This window comes from Netta rufina (assembly GCF_964035555.1).
Source record: "Netta rufina genome assembly, chromosome: 7".
NCBI lineage: Eukaryota > Metazoa > Chordata > Aves > Anseriformes > Anatidae > Netta > Netta rufina.
Genome location: NC_140130.1, coordinates 4,055,802 through 4,077,746, shown reverse-complemented (window position 1 = coordinate 4,077,746; position 21,945 = coordinate 4,055,802). Strand labels below are relative to the sequence as shown.

Sequence of the window (21,945 nt, the reverse complement as noted above, 5' to 3'; positions counted from 1 at the left end):
TCTCATGCCTTTATCAAGGCAGCCTGTTACAGTGTGTAGCGCTGAGCTGAACTGCAGTCAGAGCATGTTCTTCTTCTTTCATCTTTTCGAAGTTGTTGAACTGTGGAACCTTGTAGCAGTGTTGTTTTTTTCTTTTCTTTTTTTTTTTTTCTTTTTTTCTTTTTTTCTTTTTTTCTTTTTTTTTTTCCTGCAAAGGAAGCTGTATCTCCATTGTGTGCAGTAAAATACAGGACAGACTTGAACTTCCACATGTTTCGTGTTTTCTTTTACATTCTCAATATAAGGTGTATTGATATGACTCTTTTGGTGGAAAATTCTACAGCTAATAAAAATAATGATCTGTAGATGGTTCAGGACATAAATCATTCTATTTTGTTCATCAAGTCAAGGCAAATCTTATTGGATCTTTAAGATCTTAAATGTAAGTTTAAAAAAAAAATATGTGGACACATGGTTTGAAAGGTTCTGAAAAGCAACAGAAACAACAACAAACAATGCATATGAAGCTGCAAAGTCCTAAGCTATCTAAATGCTATGCTGCAGATATTATGTGGTGAACCTGAACTGGGGAGAGGTCATGAAATTTGTTACTGTCACTGCTTTCCACAGCTCCTTTTCTCTGAGTTTTCCTGTTCAGCTATGGTTTTGGACAAATTAATTTCCCTAAATAATGAAAGCTTCCTTGCAGAGATATTTTCAGAAAGTTTGAGAGTATGGGGATGAATACATGCTTACAAAGCTTTGTTTATTTAAGGTTGCTAATCTTGCCTGTTCATTGTCAACAAATGAAGATGGAACGAAAATCGTGCAAATGGCAGCTAATCACATCGAGACTTTGTGCCCACAGGTATGACTTTTTCAATTAATTCCCGTTACAGCGCACTCAGCATTCACTATGTTTTTGTTGCACAACATAGATGTTTAGTCAGGCTTCTTCAGTCTTCACATTCCTTCAGCATTCACGTTCCATCCACGCATGTTAATGTGGTAAATGGAGACCAAATGATAAATAGAGGGAACATACTTAGTTTATCCTTTTATTATTTCTTATTGGGTAACATAGGAATTATGAATAATCTGTATTATTTGGACCCTTTAGAAGTCATAAGAATTGCAATTGAAAAAGCATTATTATGTTTCTGAAATGAAACCAGATTGAATTAATAGTGTACCATGATAAGCAGATAGGGAGTGTCTTTACTGTTGGAAAGCACAGTACATATATTGACTTGAACTTGAAATGTTAATTACGTTTTGCTTTATTTTTTGTGTGTATGTGAATGTTAAAGTGTTAATTCTTCTGATAATTGCCAATCAAAAAGCTTAAGCTTTTGTGTTAAGCAAATGAATGCACAGCTGCAGATACATTTTTGGTACTTACCTTCTAAAAGGTGTATTCGTTCTATATTTCTCATGTTCAGAATTCTAGACATGAAAAACTTAAGCAGTTACATTATTATTTTGTTCAGAGCAGAGACATAACTGATTTTTGTGTATCTGATGTGAGTGCTTCAGCCTCGAGGCTGTGTAATTTCAAGATTTCGTTCTTTGAAGAACACTGCAGTTTACACAGTAGCCTAAGTATTCTTCCCTTTTTGTGTGGTTGAATGGTAAGGATAGTGGAAATAGAAGGTGAAGAACAAATATTAACAGTATGCTCAATTACAAGCTTCAGGAGTCCTTTTTATACCTGTTGAGTAAATGGCAAGACTTGGGAAAAAGAAATTTATATCAAGAAAATGTGATACTCTGAAAGTATCACAGATCAGTGTTCTGTCTTACAGAATCACAGAGTGGTTTGGGATGGAAGAGACCTTAAAGCTCCTCTAGTTCCAACCCCCTACCATGGACAGGGCCCCCTCCCACCAGCCCAGGCTGCCCAAAGCCCCGTCAAACTAAGACGTGAACACCTCCAGGGATGGGGCATCCACAGTTTCTCTGGGCAACCTGTACCAGTGCCTCACCACCCTCTGAGTAAATAATTTCTTTCAAATATCTTAATCTCCCCTCTTTCAGTTTAAAGCCATTACTCCTTGACCCTTGCTTCACTTCGACCTTGATTCACTACACTCCCTGAAGTGAATCATTGTTTCTCTGTCTATTTTTCTAACAGTTTTATAGTTCAATGTTTTTATACATGCAACTGTATAAAAAGGGGCATTTGCTTTATTGTGTTACTGCTTTTCTAAGATTACTGGCTTGTAAGAAGAATTAATGAACAGTTTCTTCCAGCTGCTTTGTTTCTCCAAGGTACAAGTGCACCTTTATATTACATTATTATGCATCCAGATGTAGCATTTTTATTGAAAACATACTCTTTTCAGTATTGCATCTGGTAGCAGAAGCACCTAAAATGGAATTTTGACTACAAGATTGTTGTTTTTGTTTTTCATGGCTATTTAAATTGCTAGGATTTAATTTCCTATAGTAAAATTGAAATTTAATGTGATTTTTGGTGTATTTTTTATCTTTGCTGTGGTGGCTTTTTTATTTCTTTTTTCTTTAACTTTTTTTTAGCCTTTGGTAAAAATGGGTGAATTAGTTGAAGATTATAGATCTGTCTAAATGGAAAATGTGGTATGTGATAAGATTATATTACTATTAGTGGTGTGTTCATTGTGCAGAATTTGCTGCTTTCTCAGATAAAGATCATTCCCTGTAAAAGCAGTTGCTGTTTTACCAAAGTAAGAAACAGCAAAGTAAGGTTTCTGCGTTTCACAGGAAATCAGATTATGCTATATCATTTAAAAATTCTCCATGGGGAAAATAATTATTTCTTAAGATCCCTACAGGGCATATCAATTAGAATTTGGAAAGTGGAAATTTGCATGCAGAAATCCCCAATGTTCATAATTCTGTAGAGTAAAAAAATAGGGTTTAACTCTTATGTACTATTAAAAACATGTTGCCTCAAGGGAACCACATGCTTTGGATTAAAATCTAAAAAGGCTGACTGCAAAACAAACAAAAACACAAAAACCAAAATGCACAGAAAATGGTGTGGAGTCTTTGGACTTCTGCAGATTGGAGCATTAAAATAACACCAGTGAAAAGGTAGGTAGAAAATTGGAAAGCCCTGGAGGAAGCCCTTGTAATTGTTAAATTCATATTACTTACGTTCTATTAATTATACTGTACTGTACTGAAACCGTAGAGGGTTGGTTCTGAACTCTGACCTTTTTTTAATCAAGTGAGATTATTAGCAAATATTTTGACTGTTCAATAAATACTATAAGCAGAGAAAATCTGTCAGCAGATATGAAACACAATGTTCATGAATTTGTGTGAATACTTCATGGGGAATGAATGTCAAAAATATTTAATTTTATATCAATAATAGAATGAAGAGAGAAAGAGCTGCTTGCACGTGTTTTAGTGAAGGAGAAATAACTTCTGTTCATGTTAATAGCTTTTGGTGGAAGCATTTTCTTGAGTGTTGTCAAGTAGGTAAAATCTAAAATGTCACTGTTTTTCTGCGTTGGAATCCATATTGCTTTCATGGTGTGCAAGCAAAATCATGATCTCATCAAGTCTATGAGAAAGATAAGGAAAAGAATCCACAAAAGCAAACACTATTGTTGAACATCAAGGGTGCAAATCTGTAGTTATTTCCTAATCTAGAATTTGGGTTTGTTCCCCTCATGTTTCAGTTTAGTGATACGTTAGAAGAAGGGTCTGGTTCCTTGTACCATTAGTCTCATGGAGTAGGTCAGGATACCTGATAGAGGGTAAACCTGTCAGAGAGATGGAAAAACTCCCTAAAAGTAGGACAGCAGAGATTAACAGACACAGTGGTTCCAGTTTTTCTGCCTAAATTCTATAGGAATTTACATTTCCCTCAAATTCAGACTGTGATAAGCTTTCATGTGGCTCAGCAAGTACACTAGTTTCACAGTACGTGAAGAGCAGCTAGCAAAGAGAAGGCAAGCTAAATCTATTTCCTTTTTAGTGCTTTCCATTGTTTTTTTTTTTTTTTTTTTTTTAAGTGTTTATGAGATGCAATTATAAGGTGAGAGATCATCTGCACCTTCTGAAAAGTAGGAAGAAGATGGAGGTTGATCACAGATGAACTCCGTTGCTGCTTAACAAAACAATATCCGCTTGATTAATTCTGTAAAACACAGTTGTTAAGCAGTTGTTAAGATGTAAGGGGGATGGGGAGGGGACTGCGTCTGCAGCCATAGAATCTCCTTGGATATACCTTTTTGCATTAAAAAACCTGTGGTGTGTGGAGCAAAAAAATTACTCCAGATGCCAACAAACCATCTTTTATCTGGAATCACAAGTCCACAGCCAGTGACCAACCTTTTGCATTTGAAGAGTGCGTTTTCTGTCAGGGGTTTAGGGAGCTCTGCTGAGGGATCAGCTTGAGGAGTAGGTCTGCCTTCTACAGCAGGCTCTGAAGGAGGGAGAAGGTAGCAAGAAGAAAACAATTGGTCAGATCTCGGGTGAAGCTGAAAGCCTTAGATCCCTGATTTAACCTGGGATATGGTAAAGTGCTGAGGGAGATGAGAGAAGCAAGATAAAACAGTAGCCATGTTCGGTGAAGTTGTGCTGCTTCTCTCTGAAACTCATGTCAGTCAGAAGCGCACATAGTGGAGGTGCTGTGAAGCACATAGTGACATTTGATACTGACATTTTACTTCTTGAAGGAAAGAAAGCCAGTGAGAACCTACAGTGTTAATTTAAACAGATCTCAAGTGTATCTTTTTGAACTTTGAACTGAAACTTGGACCAGGTGTTTGTAATTGGAGATCAGAAGTGGCCAGGGTCTTGAGACAGCAGCTGAGAAGAGCTTCGGTATTTCAGAGGGCTCTGGTTAGAGCCTTTTTATTAGAATAATTAAGGATCCCTAGGGAGATTTAAGAGCAGAAAGATTTTGGAAAAAGCGTACCCAAAAAAGATAAATATTAGTTTTACTTCCTTTCAAGATGAAATTGTGCAGATTCAGATCTTGCTAGAGTTTGCTTGCTACTGGTTACTGAAACACAACTGGCATAGGGGAATTAGTTCTTCAGTGAGCCAAGTCCATTCTGGGATATGCATGCAAGGAAGCACAATGCAGGAAAATTACATGAATGTTTATGGTTCAGTATGATCTTTATTTGGTGATGAGTAATCACTCCTATGTAACATTATTCTCAGCTATGAAAAAAAAAGGCAGGGTACACACAAGTATAACTAGAACCTCAGATCTTAGATATTTTTCTTGAGTTCTGTTTTTTTCTTAAGTATTGAGAGATAGAGGGAAAACCTTTTGGCTATAAAGCTGTTAGATGAGAAGGAAATTTGGGTAACTAGAAATCCATTAGAAATCCATGTTCTTTGTGTTAAAAGGAAAAAAAACTGTTTATGTTGGAAATTTGGGTAACTAGAAATCTATTAGAGATAGAGTTGCTCTTTGTGTCAAAAGGAAAAAAGAAACTGTTCATGTTGTTCTTAATGTTATTTAAAGGGGAACTCAAATCATGCGATTACACTCACGAACTCTTCCACTACTTCATGAGGGATCTAACAGAGAAAAACGTACGAACGCTTTGTCACAGGTTAGGTAGGAATTAGGGAATTTTGGTACAGTACTGGTGTGTAAGGGATGACTTGGAAATTTCCACTCTTTCTTTTGATACATGTGTTTTATGCTCTGAAATTTAGACTCAACTTCTTTCACTCTGAAAACTCTCAGGGAGAAAAGATAAATGATCTGATCATATTTTTTTTTATATTTTTTTGCTTCCCTGAAAACAGCCCTGTTAGTATCCTGCTCTAAATCATGCTGATTACTTCTTTGGTTTGCAGTGGATTTAGACCTTTTCTAGGTACCTGGGGCTTGTCTGGGTTTATTTTACTATGACATTTCTTTCTATATGAAATTCAGTGGAAAAATTCAATAAGCGCAGAACTGCTACTTTTTAAGTGAGGACCCTCCCCATTCCCACAGAAAGAATCAAGATAGATTAGCCAAGATTAATTAATGTACACAAAAGCATCTGATAAGAATCCTATTTGAGTGCAGTTTTCAATGTAAAATTTCATCCTTTTCACAGTCCAAATCAAAATGCTTATTTCTGGGCAGGTGCCCACTGTCTTTTAAGTAATTTTTTGGATAATGCTGTTTAACACAATACATTGAAGTAAAGTCACAAAGCAAATTCTACTCTTTGTAAATTCTTAATAAAATGGCAGAGTTCAAAAATGGATTTTAGACATGGCAAGATTCCAAAGTCTTGATGATAGCCATCTCTGAAAACAAAGCTACAGCTCTTATGCAAGCCTGCTGGTTGTGCTCTGGAACAGACGATGTTCAAGTATGCTGTGTTTTGATGTGTGCTACCATAGTACTGATCTCTGACATTTAAAGTATATATCATATAGGGTTTGTTGTCGCAGTTTGTGTTTATTTTTATATTTGCTTTTCTTTCCCCTCCTACAATACTTTATATATATATGTATATATATTATATATACACACTAATGAAAAGAGCATAACACTTAACACGTTATGGAAGACACAACTTGAATTCTTGGTGCTGTCCTTCCTTGCTGCTTCAAACTTCATATGCTGTTAGTTATTTTTAACATAGTTCTGTATGTGGCTATTAAAATACCACTGAAGATAGAAGCTGTGTTTTTGGCTGTGTGAATTTGTGAATAAATCACTGTAAAAGTTGAAGTAACATGGGGAGCTACTGTATGTGGGTGCTATTGAAAAGGCATTTAGATACAGCTATTATGAGGCATAGTCAACATGGGTTCTTGAAGGTAAAGTCCTGTCTTAGGATTTAGGGCTATGATAACATCACTTGTTTATCAGATGAAGGGAAGGCAGTGGATGTAGTCTTTCTGGATTTCAGTAGGGCCTTTGATTCTGTGCCTCACAGTATCCTTCTGGACAAATTGTCCAACTGTGAGATGAACAGGTACATAGTGTGCTGGGTGATGAACTGGCTTGATGTTAATGCTCAAAGTGTTGTAGTGAGTGGCTCTACATCTGGGTGGTGGCAAGTCACTAGTGATGTTCCCCAGGGCTCCATTCAATAGTCAGTTCTTTTAAACATAAATGATCTGGATGGAGGAGTTGAAAGCATCCTCAACAGTTTTGCTGATAATACTGAATTGGAAGGTGCTGTCATTTAATCCCTGAAGGGTTGAGAAAGGTTGCAAAGGGATTGAGATAGATTGGAACACTGTACAGTCAGTGATGGCATGAAGTTCAACAAAGCAAAATGCCAGATTCTGCACTTGGGATGGAGTAATACTGGGCACAGGTACAGTCTGGGAGACAAGTGGCTGGAGAACAGTCCTGTGGAGAGTTATCTGGGGGTGCTGGTCAGTAGTAGCAGGCTCAACATGAGCCAGTAGCATGTCCTCGTAGCCAAGAGGATAAACCGTGTTTTGGGGTGCATTAAACATAGGATAGCCAGCTGGTCAAAAGAGGGGATTCTCTTGCTATATTCAGCATTGTTGCAGCCTCACCTTGGATATTTTGTGCAGTTAGGCGCTCCACAACGTACAAAGGGTCCTTGAAAGCATCCAGAGGAGGGCAACAAAGCTGGTACAAGGGCAGGAAGGCATGTCCTGTGAGGAGAGGCTGAGGACACTTGGGTTGTCTAGCCTGGAGAAAAGGAGGCTGAGAGGTGACCTCATTGCTCTCTGCTACTTCCTGAGGAGGGGAAATGCAGAGGGAGGTGCTGGTTTCTGCTCCCTGGTCACAGGCGGCAGGATGTGTGGGAATGGCACAGAGCTGTGCTGAGGGGTGTGTGTCTGTGTGTCAAACTGGATTTGAGCGAAAATCTCTTTACCATGACAGTGATCACACAGATTTCCTAGCAAGGTGGTTGATGCCTCTTGCTTCTTAATGCTCAAGAGGCACTTGGACTATGCCCTTTAGAAAATGCTTTAACCTTCGTTAGTCTTGAAGTGCTGAGGCAAGTTGGACTAGATGGTCTCTGAATTTTCCTTCCAACTGAACTGTTGTTCTGTTCTGTCAGGGTAAGCAAGGTGTAGAGCTGATCCATGGAACATATTTATATATCTTAGGTTTCCTAGCCATTCAAATACAGATCTAGGAGCATTATCTTCAACATTTTCTATTTGTTTGGCTTGTCCCAGCATAATAGATGTTTTTCAGCATTATCTTGACTACCCGGAACTTACTGTATATGCAGTATTTGGAAATTACAGAACTGCTTCTTTACTGGCACATGCATCTGCAGTAAGGAGAATGTAAAAAATGGGAAGACTCTCTATGAGAAACCAGTCCTTGCAGCCCTCTTCTCTTTGAATTTTAGTAATTTCAGCACTGTTGTGGTGATACTTTCTTTCCTGTCTCTCAGCCAGACAACCCTAAATCTGTTGTGTTGTGTAATCATAACTTGTTTGTGATTCCTATATATTTTGCGCAAGCTTTAAATGTGAATGTTCTATATTTTCTCAAAATCAAACATCTCATCAGTGTTTTTTTCCCTTATAGAAACCAACATAGGAATTTGGTATTTTCCTTTGAGCTGTGTTTTGATTTATACTTAAATTGTTTAGCTCTTCTGGGCTGATCCAGATATGATTTGCTTCCATATTATTATTTGGAAAGTATTTACTTATGCAGCAAACCTGAAAATTTTCCCTCACAAAAAAGAGACTTCATAGCTAACAGGTGGGCAGTATTCTTCAGATGTGTTAGATTTTTCAGATACTGAAGTTTACTTATATTATGATGCTATGGATTTTTGAAACTAACAATCTACGTTTCTTATAGGTTTGCTTTTTCATCAGGGGAAATCAATCATCCATTTTGTTCTTTGTTTTGGTACATAAAATGGTGGAAGCATACACTGAAGAAGCTTTTTATTAGTGCCATAAAAATAGTTCTACAACATCACTTTAATAACCACAGTTTTTTCATCATTTTGGTGGAACAGGCTGTGTGGCATCTCCTTTTATCTGTCTTAATGCCATTTTCTACACATAGAGCAGTCTTGTGCAAGGGCAGAAGTAATGGGGGGGAACATGGTAAATCAGTGAGTTCTCTACCATCTGCTTTCAAAGAGATAAAACAGATGTTAGTATCTCTAACAGTATCAGACATCTTTTTAAGTACCTTCTGCAGTCTTTGAATTGAGAGATTAATTAAAAGTACATATCATGCCTTAATAATATTTCTAAAACCAAAGCAAAGATGTTTTGGTGAAGCAATACATTTTGCTTGTAGCTTTTTACCATGTTATCAAAGTTCATGCACAACGATGCTGAAGTTAATGAAGAAAGTCTCATTAACCTTAATAGCTATCATAGTCTGCTTGAGTGTTCCTATATTTAATTCCTTCTCTTACACCTTTGTTCCACAAGCAGTTTAATCTGTCATACATCATCAGTGCTGCTAGAGATTTGGTCTCTCTTCCTACTCTCAAGCTGTGATTTCTGCCTCCTTTCCTTGTGACTGAAGCAGCAATTGAAAGGATTCAGCCATATGTATCAGGAAACTGATGCCACTGAGAATTAACTTCAGAAGCAAGCAAGGAGGTTAGTTTTCATTCAAGTCAGTTGTCTGATATGGTTTGCCGTATGGATGTATGAGCACTCCGTACTGGCTCAAGCAAAAGAATGAGAAAAAGAAATCTAAACAAGGAGAGGGCCACTGCCTTCAGTGGCATTACAGACTAGTGCTGGGTTGAGCTGATGACAAAACACCTTTGGTTTTCAAATTTTGGTGTTTGTTACCAGTATCACAAAATACCTGGCACCAGCTACTATGAGACATTGTGTAAAAGTTTTTACTCCAGTCCTCAAGTATCATAATATGTGATCCTGTTTCGCATGGATGATCCTTTATACCATCAGAACACTGATCTGCTGTGCAGCCTGTGGCAAGCTGCTGAAAAGGAACATGTACAAGAACAGCCATGCTCTAGAGTTTTCCAGTCTGACCATCTCACAAGGACTTGAAAATGAGAAAATAGGAAAACCTTTCTCATTTCCCCTCGCATCATTTATTGGCATTAATAGTTGTAGGCTGTTACCTTTTCCTGTTAGTGGAGATTGAAGTCCGTTGCTGTAAAAAGCTTGTGGCATTTTTAATTGGTTGGGATTCTATAGAATCCTAATGCGGTGGGCCAGCAAAATGTAGTGCTTAATGCTCTGATGCAAATAGAATTAGCTGGATGTTTGTTTTGGCTTTAACTTTTCCAATAATCACTTTGAAGGGAAATAAAAAGTAAACTATGACTCTTACTTTCCCCTGAAAGTCTCATGTTCATTGTGATTGCTTGGCTATTTTATGATAGTATTTGGAGAGAGAATAATTAACTATGCAATGCCTTGAGGTTTTCTGTCTTAGTTTTCATCTTCCAGCATCTGTTGTGTAAGAATAGAATCCTCAGCAAATTCTCAGTTCATAATATTAAAATGTACCAACTATACATGCTGAGTGGCCTCATCTTCCTTAGCAGAAGTTGTGTTTTATCCTCTCTTCTGCTTGCCCCACCTGAGGTTACTGCAAGTATTGGAAAGACAGAAGAACAATGGAGTTTTTAAAATTGTTGGAAGGCATTTGTTGTAGATGCATACTCTGCAAAAAGTCTATGAATGTTCTGTAAAAGATATATTTTTCCTTGCGCCTTTAAAACTTGAAAGCCTTCTTCCTGGAAAGGTACTTCTTTTCTTTCTTCAACTTCAAAATTTCTCGTGATAATTTTTCCTGAGGTGCCTCATTTTGTTTCTGACAGTTCTGCAGCAGAATGCTAGGGAAGGAAAGAAAGGCAGTAAAACATCATTGTTAGAGACTTCTTATAAAGAACTACTGAGTCTGTGGAGGAGGGAGGGTGGTCATACACTAGGTAGAAAAGTTCATAGTAGTACATGACAACAATACTTCTGTTAACAGCTTTATTCTTGCATGGTTTTTGGAAGAGAGGGGAGGACAGCAATGAAGAGCTGAGAATATGAATAGCTATTGCATGAAGTAATATATAAATAGCACAGATGGGAACATTTTCCTCTTGTTGAAGCAAGAAGCTGAAATCACACTGTTCGTGTTCAGTTTCATCTGACATTGTTTCATGGCATTGGGCTTAATGTTGCAATCAGCTGTTTCCTCAGTTCTGGGATGCGTTTTGGCTGGACTGTTGGATGTCTAATGGGGATCCTCATGGGTGCTTCAGCACCCTGGAGGCAGCTGGTGATGTAGATGGCAGAAAAAGATGCATGCACCAAGTCTGGCAAGCACCAAGTCTGGTGCAGCAGTGGGGATGTTGGCGTTTGGCAAGGTTCAGACAACAACTGCCTGTGAGGAAACCTACAAAATCATTATCCTTGGTGGCTTTTTTGGTGGTTTTCATTATTGTTATTATTACTACTAATTATTTTTAAAGTTTCTCACATCTGTTAGTACTGCAATTTAACGTAGTGTTGGAAATAGGAAGTGAATGAGGTAGAGGCAAGTTCAGTATATCTGTAGCATGCATAGGGTGGGGCTATACTGTCTACCTTCTGGTATGTGTGTAAGACCCCCATAAGTTTGCAGCTAAGGAATAAGCTTTTGGCATTTTCTGGTGACTTCTGTACAAGCTTGCAAAGCAAAAAAGGGTCAGGAAAATGTTCTTTTTTTTCTATGTGCCCATCCTCTACATCTGTCGGGGTAGACTTCAGTGAATTGGAGAATTCTAGAACATCTCCCAAGGAAGTGTCTGCCCTGGAGACATGTGGTGAGGTAAATTTTACAGAGTTGGCCAATTCACATTTCTGATGAGCTTCCAAGTTTTTAAAATGTGGTTTTAAATGTTTCCTGTAGAAGAAGAGCATCAACTTGAAGGCAGCAGATAACTACCCTTCTTGTGTTCTACTAATTTCTTCCTGGAAACCAAAACGTTAAAATGTCATTTAAAAAAAAAAAAGAGAGTTAATGTGATTTGCAAGAGGCTTTTTATGTGCTACAGTACTGGAATGACAAACTCCAAGTATATGTGACAATTTGACAATCTGCTACACAAACTAAGAAGAGGCAGTCTAAAAACCAGAAAAACTACGTACCCAAATGTGAATGCTGAATACTTACCCTCATTTTCAATTCTTTTGTACTGCTGCATCATTTTAAACTGAAATAATGAGAGTGCTTTAATACTACTTTTTATTTATTGTCTCAATATCTTGTTAGGGTCTCTGTTCAATCCCTGAAGTGTTAAAGATGACTTTCACTGTCTTTGCTGTGAAAGGTTTACATATGCATTCAGGAAGACGCGTGTGGGACCTGTATCAACCTGACATAGTTGGGTATGGGGTTAGGGAAGCTTTAGAGGATGTTTTTCTGTTTTTTGTTTTTTTTTTTTTTTCCCCTCCTTCCTCATGATTGCCCCACACCTCCCAGCAGTACTAGGTGATGCTGGGAGTTAATGCTTATGAGTTAAGTAACACAAATTGTTTTTAAAAGGTACGTGAATGTTTATCCTAGTGTAATGAACTTACTTCTTTGTATCACTGTCAACCACTTCTCAGATGTCAGGAGATGGATACACACGGGACTCTATTTCATTTCTAGCCTGGAATATTGGATGAATACTGTTGATAGTATTGTGGCTTCCCCCTCGCCCCACAGTTCTGTTTGTTCTTGAGGGAATTCTTTATATGTGTATTAGTAATTCATTCACAAGCCTCCTGGCCAGTAGCTTGTAATAACCATGTAGAAATTAAATCTGCCCATAACAGCTGGTACCAAGAAGACCTTTGCTAAATCTGAACAGTACGTTAATACATAAAAATTTGTTCCATGACCTTTTCTCAGAGCTTAATTAAAGTTAACTAATACCATCAGAAGTTAATCTTTATGTAACCTCTAAAACTCACTCTCAGTCAACTTTGTCACTACCAAAACAAATGCCTCTAATGCTATCCCTTCTTCTGCTTCAAATGATCTGAAAGGAGGAAGGAACAGTTAATTAAATGTTAGTTTAACCAAAATAGAGCTTGAAAATGAAACTTCTAAAATGTTGTATATCCTAGATATTTGAACTCATGCATTTAGTACTGTGGAGATTGCCGTATATTGTTTTTTTTATTACATCATTATTTTTTACTGGAATTTTTGAATATATACCTCAAAGAACAGGTGTCTTAATCTTTTCCGAATATAATGAAAAATCTCATGGTTGATATCCTGTCATACCATCTGTGCACCTACCTCCTCCTAACTGTTGGTACTTGATAATGCTATTGAGACTATTTAAGTTTTTCAGGATACAGTGAGAGTACTATGCTGTGAATGGGATTTGCCCTGTTTACAGAAGCTGAGGGAAATTTCATGTGGAAGTACAGTCTCACTTTGTCAGTGATCTGTGAATTTTTGTTGTAATGCTTAAAAGATCTTCTCCAACTTTCCATTTTCTTTTAGTTAGTTCCATTGGGGGTAGATAGCACTTCTAAAATTCACTCAAAAATTAGAGTCGATTTTATTAATATATACGCATAAGTAATTCTTAATGTATTATCAACATGATCTCAATTTTATGTAATGTTGACTGAAATACATTTTGTGATTAAATATTTTATATACTGGATACTCAGCTTTGAAAGTTTTAGGAGCTTTTCAAATTTTGTTATTTTAATGGCTTTTTATGGCAGATGTGAAATCAATAATTCCATATTCTTAAGCTTTTTTTTTTTTTTTTTTTTTTTTTTTAAAAAAATCATTGTAGTAGTGGTTTTTTTTGTGTGTTTAGGTATTTCTTTGGATTTTGGGTTAGTGGTAGATATTGAGACATTCTTACAGAGTTGTGGATGTCTGGATATTCACGCTCCCTCACGGTGTTGAAATAAATACTAGGAAGAGATTAACAAAATTCTGCACAAGGTTCTGGTGAAAGAACAAAGCTAGCAGACTGCTAGCTTTTTTTAGTTAGTAAAACTTGTTTTGGGAAATAACTTTTTCATGATGTTGCTGCAGTATGTGTTGGGTATAATCTCCTTATACTTCTGTTACTTTTCCTAGAGTGTATCCCTGAGAAGTGAGTGGTTCTTGCTGCAGAAATAGTCAATCTTTATCACAAGTAGAATACTATATAATTACTTCTTAACATTCAAATTGGAAGGGACCTTAAGGATATCTGCAGCCCAACCTTATACTCAAAGCAAGTTCACCAATGAATACAAACTGGCTTTCTCAGAAATTTGCCCAGTCACATCTCAAAAATTTTGAAGAATGGAGGCTTTACAAACTCTATGGGCCCACTGTTCCTGTGCTTGATTGACCTTGGTGTGAAAATCTTTATGCATTTATACTGTTCTATAGACAGTCCTTAACTTTTCTATGTAGTTATCCACACCTTTCCTTTAGAGATGAACACCCCCAACCATTCATAGCAAATGAAATGTCATCCTCCTAAAAATGAGGATGAAGTAGTCAATCATATGACAGTTAGGATTGAAAAGCAAAGTTTTGCTTTGCTTTGAATTTGTGCTCCTGATGCTAGTCTGCTCTAAGTGTTAGTCCGTGTAAAATGCTCTTCTCCTGTTTACTGCTCAACAGGGTAAAGGTGGCAAAGCATGGCCCATGGGGAAAAGAAAAGGAGGGATGGCACACAAAACAACCAGGAAGGTACTTTCACTGTCAGAAGGCCATTTTTATGGGGACTGCAGTCTAAAATTTTTGTAAAGTGTGAATTGAGGTTTTATATAGAAAAGATTTTAATAAACACATTTCTGAAGTTCTTGTTTTTAATATAGTGGCTGCCTTTGAGATGTTGCATATAATTGGAGAATCTACTGCATACAGAAAAGGCAGTTAGTTCTTGGGGTAATTTTTAAGGGCAGTAGAATAATGGCTATCAAGTTGAGTTTGTTAGTATATCAGGTGAATTATACTTGTGTTCATCTTTGTAACGACTTTCTGTATAGGCAGGATAGTATGAATTACCAATAGCTTAAAAATGTAAGGGCAATAGAAAGGCCATCTGCAGATGTTGACAACAGTGGAATAAATGAAAGGGATTTCTGAAAACTTAGATATAATTAGAGCGGGCTTAAATACAGTATTTCCTCCCATATATGGTTACACTTAGGTTGAAAGTGCATATGGACTTGAAGGTATTACTAAGCTTCAGGATAAGCAAAATAATTTGAGAACATTTATTCTCAAACAAAGCTATGTGTTACTAATTTGGCTAGGTTCTAAACCATGTGATCTTGGTGTAAGTTAACTTCAGCTCTTTACACTTCACTGTACTAGCATACACTAGGGCAGAATTAGACATTTTTTTCTTGGAGGTAAATTTCTGTAGCATAGTTGAGAAGTATTAGATTGAATTTGGCTCAGCTCTTACTCTGTCAAGTTGATGGATCTGCCCACTTACTTAATTTTGTCAGAAGCTATGAGATGCTGGAGCTGCAAATGAATGTAAAGCTTGGTTTGCTCCCCCTACTCAACTGAAAAAAAAAAAAAAACAACAAAAAACAAAACACAACAACAAGCAACCAACCAACAACAACAATCCACCCAAGCAATAATGGCCTTCTCTTCATTTCACTAAAGACTAATATTTTTTTTTTATCAGTATTTGCAATATCCTGGTATTTTTATCTGAGATATTTTATTTTTTCTTCTGATGTAGTGTCTGTCATTTCAGACCTTTTCCCTTGCTCCTTTTTTAAGTTAAATCAATGGGATATTTTGGGAATGTTACTGCAACCCTGTGCACCGTCTAGTGTTCTGTTGTCTTCTTTTGCCTTGCCTTTAGCTGGATGACTTGTCCTCAACTTAATGGCCAGTCTCTCTGAATATTGCTTGTTCTCATTGTGTCATAGGATTAGGTGTCTGTTAGCTTCCGTTCTTTTCTTTCTGAAATACAGGAGTAACTGTCCCATACTTTGAGGCTACCCCAATGAACACTTGTCCAGGTTTTTTCATGGTAACTCATTATGCCCAGGGGTAGCTTGCTGAAAGATCTTCCGTATCCTGTGCATGTCTTAAATCTCAGTTTAGGTTATCTGTGTTTTTATATAGTAAGCATCTGTTTAGAAGCTAGTTTTTAGGAGGTATGTAGGATAGTCTTATGATTGTTATCACCTTGCTCTATCCTCGAGCTTCCTTTCACTTGGGTAATCTGTTATTGTTCCTTTAATTTATTGAGACCGGCTTTGATTTAATGAAGTGTGTAGAGAGTATTTAAGAGAGTACTCTTTTAGAGAGTATGCTTTATCCTGTGCTGGATGAGGACATATGTATGTACTGCAGTACAAGTAATGAGAATAAATGCTGTCCTCAGCTAACTTGTGCTTAGGAGTGCAAGAAGATACTTGAAAACTATTAGTTCAACTCCTGGCAATAGGCCTAAGCAGTAGAGCAGGAGGAATAACAATTTTCTGGTAATGTTTACCTGAGCTGTGGGATTTAGAGCACAGAAGTGCCATGTCTGGGACACGTGACAAAGTAATGGTAGGTGATAATGACATTAGAACAACCAAAAGATGCTAAAATAGGAAAGGAAGAGGCTTTCTGTAATTGGCCAGCAACAAGTGACTACCCCAGTTTAGGTCAAGAAGCAGTGGTGAAGCAACGACTTTCAGATGTGTTCTCTTTTAATTGTTACTTGAGGAAATTTCAGATAAAGTTTGATTTATGCCATGAATGTTAATTAGAGTTAGGTAGAAAGGCTGAACTACATGGAGCCTAAGAAATGGGCTAAAGCTTTTTAGCTTTAGCTAAAAAGAAGAAGAGAATCCTGGTGAAGCATGCGCTTTTTCGTTTTTAATTTTCATTCTACAGGAAAAGAGAATTAAAAAAAATTCCCTTTATTTGTGTGATCACTTCTCTGTTTCTTACACCATATTGAAATTATCCCATTGTCTAAATTATATGTGTTTCTGTTTTTTTTTTTTTTTTTTTTTTTTTTTTTATACTCAGTATTTTGTGGCTTCTTTGTGGTTTTTGAAGTTCTAATTACATTTTGTTCTGAAAATCAAAATATTAGTATTGTTCGGGTATTTCAAAGTTGTTTGTTTGTTTGTTTTTTTTAAATATACATTATATTATTTCTTCATCAAAACGGATAAAGATTCTTGTCAAGTTTGGTTATTCTAAAATCAAGTAAAAAGTGCAAAGAATACGATTCAAAAAAGAACATGAGGCTGATCTTAAAGAAGAGCATTGCATTGCACTGTTTGGATGAATTCTTGTGCCTGTTAGGTTTGAGGTGGGTCGACCTCTACAACACAATGCCAGAATGATGAATGTCCTCTTTTTCAATCATATTGGAATTGTCTTACAAAGACTCCGATGGCTACAGATTTGGAGCCTATTCACAGGTTTATACAATGGAGCATTTCTTGGTAGATACTCCTAATTGAATGAATCTTGGCCTTTGGGGCAGTTCCAGATGGAATCAAGAAAGCTAATAACATGCCTGGATTTCGCCAGGTTTTAGCAACCTCACTTAGTCCATTGGTCTGTTACTTTTAGATGATTCCCAGACAAAAAATCTGCTCTGTCATGATTACGGGAGGATTTTCCTTACCTGTTAAAAAAAATAAATAAATTTAATCTTACAAGTATTGGTCTTAATTGTCTTATGGAATATGGGTATTGTTACATGTTGTGAAAGCTTCATTTAATCAAAGTGGGATTAAGTCTTCTTGTAATTGGATATTGAGCACAATTTACTTTGGAAACTGTAAAGGATGCTGTAACCTGAAATAGTCGATTTAGGAATAGCTGCCTTCCTGTAGAATGTTAACTGATTGAACCTGGAACTGTACACTTCCTGACTGGAAACCTTAGTTAATCTCTGCGGTTTGTGTTATTCAGGTAGTTGGACTAGATGATGCGAGGATTCTTTGTAGCTTTAGAGTCCATCAATCTCAGTGTCAGAGCAAGCTCTGTACTGTTAGCTGAAGATGCCTGCCTGTGCTGTAATTTTTACTTTTAGTGAAGGTTTCAGGGCTTTATTTCCACACATATCTGGAGTCCATCTGGATTTCTCAATTCACCTATTTAATAAAGTTGACTACGTTCTATAAGAGTTTTGGTTGTTCTCCCAAGTAGTTTACCTGTTTTTTATGTTTTTCAGGATAAAAAATTTATGGTTTTTATGGTACTGAAACAGCTTTTTATATAGTCACATCACTTTTTTTTTGGCAGAGTCAGTCCCCTGGTAAATCAACTGAAACAAAAACAAATAAGAAGAAAAATGCTTGATTGTACCCAACCAGAAACAGGGTTTGACTTTCAGATAGCTTATCATTTCAAGCTTGAACAGAAAAAAATTATACATTACTTGTGCAGTATCTGAGTCTTGATGGACCCATTTTGTAATCAAAAATATTTAGTTACTGTGATGAATGGAAACGGGGTCAATGTGACCTAAAAATTACTGAGGTGAAATACTGAGCTCCTAGCTGACAAGATCAAACACGAGAGGGAATGAACACAGTAAAGTCTCAACTTAGACAAACGTGTTAACTTTAAGAGAGTGTTGGAGAAGCTGATGTAGGACTTCTGTGTATTACACCACTGAAAGTTACTTTACCTTTGATGTCCAAATAAAGAACAATGAAATTACTACTTAAATGCAGCTATGGAGCATCCATCACATGACCAGATTTATGGGTGGTTTTGGCTTAACAAATGCAAAGTCTGTTTAAATGGGTACTAGTACTTGGTTGATCTTTGTTCCATCTTCATATCTCATTTCTGGGACTCTTTGGGCAGCAGACACTGATACAGTTGTACAGCTATTGTTCTCAATGCTTTATTGCTAGCACATGTTGTTGAGGTGCACAGAAGAGAGCAGTACTAATATTTGCCCGTTGTGCAGAAGTCTGTGTGCTGCAAAGCCTAGCTCCCCAAGGATTCCTGCTCATGTTCCACACAAGCAGCGGGGAGAGCACCTGAATTAGAATCTTTCTGAAAGCTGTAGGTGTCCAGCCATCACACTGTGGTCGAGCGGTCAGTTCTGAGAGCAGAGCAATAAAGGCAGGACAGATCTGCTCTTGCTGTGTTACCTGAGTAAAGAAGTGGGTAAAGATATAAAAACGAGTACTTCTCGTGTAGTTTGTCTAGCTGCTGCAGACTTCTAATAGAAATCAGTAACTTTTTTTTTTTGTTGCTTTTTCTCCCCTCTAATGTTTTTTGTTTTGAGGAGAGTGAAGAGAAATTCATTTCTAGAAGACATCAGAGCATATTTTGCACAGCCCTGGAAAAGGTACTGCTCCATTTTATGGAGAAATCTTTTCTAGGAGCAGTGCCTGTGTATCTTGAAGTGAGTAAGTGAAGAACAAATGGGATATCAAGAGAATATGATACGTTCTCTTCAGCGTTCTTGGCCACCTCGATTAGACTGAGAATGAGGTCTATTTATGTTGTAAAGACTTGTTGGATTTCCCTCTGATCAGATACATTGGAGTTACTACTAAAATATGTGTCTAATTGCGTATTAAAATTCTGGTATAAGTTAATGTTTTCCTAGTGTTAAAAGCAGTTATTTTCCTCAATTGTTTTGAAATGAGGTAGGTGTGAGCTTTAACTGTTGCAGAAAGCAAATCTAAAGCTATTGTAATGGGGGAAAATAATAATGGTACTTAATAAAAGCTTAAACTTAAGGACTTTAGTTAGACATCATAAATAAAATATGTTGGACAATAGTTAACCTTGTTTTTTAATTCATTGAACTAAAATATCCAGAAAGTTGTGCATCAGAATCAAACTCCAGAAACCCAAACATCTTCAGAAGATTTGAGTCAGCTCTGGGTTAAACAGCATTATTTTGTATCAAGTGCAGCTCTCTATTCTGAACATAACTTTCAGTGAGCGTTGTGGTTTAATATAAGCTATTTTCTGATTTTATTTTGGTATGTAACTAACTTGAGGGGTAAATGAAACCTTAAATGCTTTGTGTGCTGCTTTCAGTTCTTGGCAATCTGACACCACAAAGACTTGTGTGTCAAGAAGGAGAACGGTTTGTAAAAACCTGGTATTATTTAAAAGTCTGTTCTGTTTTTTTTTTTTTTTTTTTTTTTTTTTTTTTTGTTTGTTTTTTTTTTTTTTTTTTTTCTTCTGGTAGTACATATCATTCTCATAAATTCAAGATCATTTATTTGCGTAAATGGATAATGTAGTTACGGGTAAAAGATAACTGTGCTAAGTCTTGGTTTTCATGTTTTCTGCATAAGGTCTATCTATAGGTATATCCAGGCTGGGTGTGGCTTGGGGCAGCCTGCTCTAGTGGTTGGCAACCCTACCCAGAGCAGGGGGGTTGAAACTAGGCTATATTTAAGGTTCTTTTCAATCCAGGCTGTTATATGATTCTATAAATATAAAATTAGAAAACTCAGTTAAATGATTTTGAGGATGCAGTGTGCTCAGTAATGAGTAACTTCTAGATTGTCTTTATTATCTTATGTCATATCTTTTTTCCTTCCTATTCTGTATGTATTATTTTTTTACCTTCATATTCACTCTTTATGTTATATCTTGCGTTCTTCTGCTATACACATTTAGCATTTTTTCATCCTTTCTTTTTCAATTTGTGGCACTATGTTCAATTCACAAGATATTATTAAAAGTCTTTTTTGAAGTGAGAAATAGTAATTTTCTTGCTATTTTTTTATTTAGCACAGATCTCCAAGTGCTTGTTAGGTATTATTTTCGTGAGTCTGCTATGAAGTTGACTGCATGTGATAAATACGGAAGTGTTAATTTTGGTGTGGTATATGTATTTTGTATTGCATGTTTTTGTAAGAGAGGCTGAACAAAACGTAGTAAGACAACCTATGGATTGCTGTGACTTACGCATTATAGGCCAAATTGGGATTGCGTTCTCCCTGAAAGCATCTGCAGGCTGGGACTGCAGGCAGCTGAGGTACTGAAGGCAGGGATCTGTGACATAAGCATGGAGTGAGAAACTAGAGAAGGGAGCAAAGAGCTTGCCTCTAAGTAGAGAAATGAGCTCTTGACCAGGGTTTTGTGATGCTGAAAAGGTAACTTTCACAGGGACTGTGAAGAGTGTGGAGCAATTTGTACAGTTGAGAAAGCCACTAAGAGTTTTTGGACTAGCAGACTAGGCTGTGAAGATGCAGTGGTAAGTGATGATATTAGGTTTCAAGTGTTTTTTAATTAAATTGTCTACTGAGATGATCTGAGGTTTTGTTTTTTATTGAAGAAGCTATGGAGAACTAAAACCTTGTTTGAGCTTACTGTGTAAGAGCAGAAGGAAGTTCGCTTTCCTTTGGCAAAAATTGGAAATGTTTGGTATCATTTGGTTCGTTTCTTCACAAGAAAAGTGTGTGTCAGTTCTAACTGAAGAGTTTGCTAGAGTCAGAAACCCCTTTATGGAGGATTTAATATTTATTACAGAAGTGGCACAGAGTACAAAATCTGAAGTATTCGTTAATTTTTAAGTGCTCACTTAATATCTGAAATCTTTATTCATTTTCAAGATTATACAGTCAGTACTTGGAGTACTTACTGGCTAAAAGCTAAGCCTGTCCCTTGTCCCAGAGATACACCTCCTTCCTCATTTAACTGCCATGCTTTGAACCCTGCGGTGATCTTTTCTATTTTATACTGCTCCAGATCTGCTTTGGGTATTGATATCATTCTTTTTTATGGCCTTATCTAACCTCATTGTGACCTCTTTGCTTCTTATCCTACTGTCCCCCTGGTTCTTCTCTTGAAGACATTCCTATCAGATGTGGTGATACATCCCACTGGCCATCAGTCCCACTTTTTTTTCACAGAAAGAGCTGGTCCCTTTCTGCTGTAATGGTAAGAGCTGCTTGTGAAGGACCAGTGTCATTTAACAGGATCTTTAGGGAATTTAGTTTCTAAAACCTGTCTGTACTCAGTATGTGGAAGGTAGAGACTAATAACTTGGACTGTTTTTACAGGTTACCTGCAGACAGCAGAAAAGAGGTTTTAGTTTCAACAGGTCTCTCTGAATGCCAGTGTTTTTCCAGAAAGAGCTGTCAGAT

At 36.9% G+C, this 21,945-nt stretch overlaps 1 protein-coding gene across 1 annotated transcript in view; it reads left to right on the top strand.

Annotated features, from left to right (window-relative positions):
- CTNNA3 (catenin alpha 3) overlaps positions 1-21,945 on the top strand; it is a 456,005-nt gene that overhangs the window by 287,905 nt on the left and 146,155 nt on the right. The window contains exon 10 of the mRNA XM_084289960.1: positions 755-847. Coding sequence (XP_084146086.1) covers positions 755-847 — 93 coding nt within the window. The remainder of the gene's footprint in view (positions 1-754; positions 848-21,945) is intronic.